The sequence below is a fragment of the Elephantulus edwardii genome, unplaced genomic scaffold (assembly GCF_000299155.1).
Source record: "Elephantulus edwardii isolate Elephantulus edwardi_28Jun2011 unplaced genomic scaffold, EleEdw1.0 scaffold00091, whole genome shotgun sequence".
Taxonomy (NCBI): Eukaryota; Metazoa; Chordata; class Mammalia; order Macroscelidea; family Macroscelididae; genus Elephantulus; species Elephantulus edwardii.
Window position 1 is genome coordinate 323,977 of NW_006399841.1, and position 5,542 is coordinate 329,518.

General features: G+C 48.4%; 1 protein-coding gene across 2 annotated transcripts in view; it reads right to left on the reverse strand.

Annotated features, from left to right (window-relative positions):
* TTC21A (tetratricopeptide repeat domain 21A) overlaps positions 1-5,542 on the reverse strand; it is a 56,884-nt gene that overhangs the window by 43,818 nt on the left and 7,524 nt on the right. For both annotated transcript variants that reach the window (XM_006890579.1, XM_006890578.1), the window contains one exon: positions 1,460-1,617. In XM_006890579.1, coding sequence (XP_006890641.1) covers positions 1,460-1,617 — 158 coding nt within the window. The remainder of the gene's footprint in view (positions 1-1,459; positions 1,618-5,542) is intronic.

A 5,542-nucleotide genomic window follows, 5' to 3' on the forward strand; every position in this document is an offset into this window, starting at 1 on the left:
GTTATTTCTTTTTTCCCCTTCTTGTTGTGTACTGTCAAATCAGATCCAGCTGGCACAGGCGTAGACTGACCCTCCTTCTCCAGCGGAGCACCTGGTGGATTCAAACAGTGTGCCTTCGGGACTGCAGCGCAGCTTCTTACCACTAGGCCACCAGAGCTCCCCCCCTTTTTTCCCATTTTTAATAATTGATATCTCCACTGAAACATGTGTGGGAAACACAGGACTATTTCAAATTTACTGAGTAAAAGAAATAACAATGTATTGTAGCTCCTGTTCAAGCAAGGACGTGTTTTCCTATATTCCATTACACTGTGTTTCCGAGTTGTGAAAAACTTGAAGCAGCGACTTTGAAAGAAAACAAACTACAGACTCATTCAATCCTATTCTTGAAGACTTAAGAATTTGATGAGGTCCGTGTATGTTCACAGTTTTAAAAAATTAAATGACACAGGAGTCCCTAGTCTACCTCTTCTTTCACTCCCCCCAACTCCTCCCCGGCTCGGCAGAGGCAACTTTTTTTTTTTTACTTCTTTTCATCATATAACTTTTTTTTTAAAAAAAATAGAATGTTACCAAACCACAATTTTATTTTGTGATTTTTACATAAATCTGAAATGATAACCTATTACAAATACTTGATAAATCAAGTAGAAATGATTTTTCTGACGTTTGTACAACTGATACAGATCACTGATAACATTTATTATTTTGTCATCACTTGCTACTTCCTTCAAATTCAGCAAACGGCTGGTGGAACATTTCACAGAGTTAAAATGGCTTGGCTGCATTAGAGAATTAAATTTTTAGGGTCTCATAAACGTGGGAAGACCTTCGGCATTTTCTACCAGCAGCACAGAGTATAAAAGAATATTGTTGGTGACTGACTGACTAGTCGTCATTATGAGACATCGACACAAAACTGCAGGATAATACCTGGCCTCCGGCATGTTTTCAGAAGCTGTAAATTGCACAGAAGGAGATAGTCAATTTTTCTCCCTCAGAGAAGCTGGTGAATTCAAGCCATCTGCCTGCGGCAATTCCTTACCACTATTAGGACACCAGCGCTCCCTAAATAACTACTAGAGTTCAGATTACAGGCTGCCATATAATTATACCATACTGCTGAGGATTCGTCCTATAACCCTTGTTTCTGTGCCTTCTCTGGGGGTGGTTTCCCTTCCTCTTCTGCACCTCTTCTTCTAGCTTTTACCCTCTGCAGGCTTCTGGTCTCCAGCTATGACGGGTAATTATTTGAGCTCAGTTGCCACATTCTTCCCTCCTCTCCCAATTTGCTCCTATCACTCTTTATAACACCTCCGGTCTTGACCTTGACTTTAGTGTCTTGTTCTGTCAAGCACCCTCAGGGTCGTCAGGTCCTGGCCTGTGAGATGGGAGCATGTGGGGGCGCTTGGGGATGAAGGGTGTCAGCCCGGCTGTGCGTGGCAGTCCCGCCTCTCACCTTTGGCTGATTTCTATGGTCTGCTCCCAGTCCTGCCTGGCCAAGAACAGCCGCATCTTCAGGACAAAGGCCGGGAGGAAGTCGGGTGAGGACACGGTGATCTGGTTCACCAGCTCCAGGGCCCCGGAGTAGTTCTGCTGCATCAGGAGATAGGTTGCCTGTCAAGAAAGATTCTGTCAGTCACCCCAGTCAGAGCAGGAGAGGGGAGGCGGGCAGCCTGTGGGTGTCCTGCAGGACAGGAGAATGTGGGCATAGTGGGCCTCTCAGCTGGGCCCAGGGGTCCTCAGGCCCCGGCAGCCCCTCAGGGAGGGAGGCATAAATCAGGGCAATAAATGCAGGTCCACAGAGGCCTTGAGTTTCTGGCTGGGTCAAGCCAGTGCTCCAGGGAGATGGCAGAAGGCTCGTCTTGGGACACTTAGAAGGTCTGCTGCTGTTAGGTGCCATCGGGCCCACTGCGACTCATAGCAACCCTCCGCACAACAGATCTGAACCTTGGCCCATCCTGTGCCATCCTCACCATCCCTGATACAGTCGAGCCCGTTATTACAGTTACTGTTATCAATCCATATTGTTGAGGGTCTTCCTCTCCTTCACAGACCTGCATCCTCCCCAGTATAAGGTCCTTTTCTCAGGACTAGACTTTCCTCACAACATGCCCAAAGCTGGTGAGAGCAAGTTTCAGCATCTGCCTCTAAGGAGCACCCTGGCTGCGTGTGAGGACCCCCGTGAGGGGCAGGGCTGGGGTCCCGGGGCACCGTCCAGTTCTACAAGCTGCCCATCCAGTCGCCATCCACTTTCCTGAATTTGGCCCCTGAAAGCGGCTTTGCCGGCCCTCTTGCTGTGTAACCGCCTCCGATTCCTGACCACTTGATGTGTTACAGAGCAGCTCCGTGCTCCACTGGACTCAACGGGCGATAAGCTTTACCTGGCCGATTGCCAGGCCTTTCTTCCACGGAGCCTCTGGGATGGTTTTGTACCATCAACCTTTTGGATAGTAGTTTGTACCACCGAGTATGTGAAGAAAAACTGCTCATTGGGGCTCAGTTTGGCACCAGTGGGTCAGGAATGCATTGTGGGAAACTGCACCCAGGCCAGGGTTGGTTTGTTTTATTGAGGGTTTTTTTTTTCCAGGACCCCTAAAGGCCAGGTCATGGCCTCTGCCAGGCACAGTGCCAGCCCTGCTCAGGTCATCCTGGACAGATCATAACACAGGTGCCTGAGGGACAGTGGGCAGCGTGTCTGAGACGGCTGAGCTCTGAAAGGACAGCTGGGGAGAAACACCTAGTAACCCTCCACGAAGAGGCTGCTCGTCAAAACCCAGAGGAGACGTTCTAAATGGAGACGTCTGCGTGGATGCGTTCATGGTAGTGCTCTTCCCAATTGTGCAAAACTGGAGATACATCCAAAATCCAACAACAGGGGATGGGTTTAGGAAATCACACTGTGCCCATACAACAGAGCTTTACAGAGCTGTATGAAATGGTATATGCGGGTGAGGAAACAGCGACAGGGAAAGAGAAGCCAAGCATATGCCCCGTGGTTAAGAGGACAGTGACAAGCATGACCATCATCTCCCATCTCCCTGCAGAGGGCGCTGTGCAGAGGCTCTGGACCCAGGAGAGCCTCCCTCCTGAGCTCACCTGTGGCCAGAGGAGCAGCCTCCTCCAGGGTCTCGCACCTCTCTCCCCAGGGGCAGCCCACTTTCAGAGGCTGGTCCGGGAGAGTGTGAGGCCAGCTGAGCTCCAAGGCTCCCACTGGATCCGGATTTGCTAGAAGCGACAGATCTGAATCATGTTCCCTTCCCAAATACGTGTTTTAAATCGTGTTACCTATAACTCGAATCCCACCTATGGTTTGAATTCGGGAATTGCTATTGTGTGCCAATGATTTGGAACCAACCCACAGAGGACCCTTTAGTGGGTTTTCTGAGGCAATCAATCTCCTGGGGGGAGACTGCCCCTTGCTGCAACCTTGGAGCAGCTCATGGATTCAAACTGTGTGCCTTTGGGACTGCAGCATGGTTTCCTAGCACTAGGCCACCAGAGCTCCCTCATTTGGGAATAGGGCTTCTTTTTTAAAAAAAAATTTTTTTATTATTTTTGTGAGTGTACCGTCAAATCAGATCTGCCTGCTGCAGGAGGAGATTGTCCCTCCTTCCCCGGCAGAGCATCTGGTGGATTCGAACCGTGCGTCTCTGGGATTGTAGTTGTAGCTCCTTGCCACTAGGCCACCAGAGCTCCCCCAATAGGGTTTCTTTTTATGTTAAGAAAACAACGTGAGGGTAGCGTGTTTTGCATGAGTCTCTTGAGAATTTACAGGGCAGCTTAAGGAAGCTTCCAGCAAGGACAGATGGGTAACAAGAGGGCCTGCTGCAGGACAGTTCCAGGGAGCCAAGGACCACAGAGGGAAGAGGGAAGGATCTGCCCAAGTCCACAGGGAGAGAAAGCCTTTCCTTGGGGCCGGCACCCTGAATTTACACTAGTACCTGTGAGAGAAGACAGGTCTAGTTAACACCACCCACTGTGGTCTTTCTGTTAAAACTCACTGCCACTGAGTCGGAACGGACTCACAGCTGCTCCTCCAGCTGGTTTGGTTTCCAAGGCTGTACATCTCATGGGAGGAGACTGACTCTCTTTTTCCTGGAAGCCTCTGGTGAATTTGAACTGCCAAGAGCCATGCAACTCTCTCTGGATTGAGTCACCAGAGCTGCCTAGACACCCAGAAACTAAGACATTATACTTCGGCACCTCACAGCCCAAATCCTCCCTGTCCTCCCGTCCTGCTCTCAGAGGTGCAGGTCCTCAGGGATGCTCTCTGGGAAACCCCTCTGCCTCTTGCATCCCTGAAAACCAGCTTTAGGTGCACACTGAACTGATGTGTACTAAAAAGGACCTGAGACCCTGCCCGAACATGTTGGTGTCAGTCGTTTGGGGTGGTGGGGCTAAGCCTGTGTTTTAAATACGCTTTTTGGTTTTTTTTAATTTTCATTCATTCATTGTTGCATTTTTCTCCCTGCCCACCCCTCCCCCCTAGTTCGCTCTTCTCTTTGAAAAGTAAAAAAAAAATTCCTTCATTGGTATACAATCCCCATCTCACCCCGAGTACACTCCACTATGTAACCTTCATCATTCTGGACTCTTGTCATAACCATAATACCCAATCATATTATCGCTTTCAAACAGTTCTCTCTCTCATCTGTTTCAATGCAGTCTACATAATTTATCCAGTTTTTCTCAGTCTCACTCCAACCCTGATGTCCGTCCCGTTCTACAACAGTGGCATAAATGAGTATGTATTTCTTATAGGAGAAAAAAAAAATATAAACAAACAGAAGATACTAGGAAGCTAGTTCTCGTAAAGGTGGAGTCAATGAGGGTTAGGCAACGGGGGGCAAGGGGGAAATACATTTCAATGTAAAAGTCCTGAGGAGGTACAAATGGTTTGTTCTTTGCTACCAGACTAAAGGTTGGCAGTTCAGATCCACCCAGTGGTACCATGAAAGAAAAACTCTGGTGATCTTTGTGTCTCAAGATCATAGCTCAGAGACCTCTCTGTTCTGCTAACACCCAGGGTCTCCAGGAGTAAGAACTGACTCAACAACAACAGTTTAAATTAAGACCAGACAATTCAAACCATGCATTGCACTGGTCTCGTGGCTGAGCACAGCGTCAAGGTTTACTGTTTACAATGGCTTTCCCAGTCATTGACCTTGATTTTGCACCTGGATGGACGTGAACATACAGCAGGGCATGGCAGTGTATCCACAGGGGGACTGGCTCATCTCGTGGTCTCACTAGATTTAAAGGAAGCATTTTCAGTGTCGGAAATTGGGAATCTCAATGCTGAAAAAAGAAGAGAAAGGAGTGCAGGTCCCTCAGGGTCAGACTTCCTATACCAGCCAGACCAAGATCTACATAAGAGCAATAGTAGCCTTAACAGCTGACCACCTACAACCAGGAGAAGAGACAATAGATGCATGGGACCTTCTAAGAATCAAACCCCTATGCACATCCAAAAACTTCTCCAACAGGGTAAAAAGAGAAGCCACAGGCTGGGAAAAAGTATTTGGGAATGACATGTCAG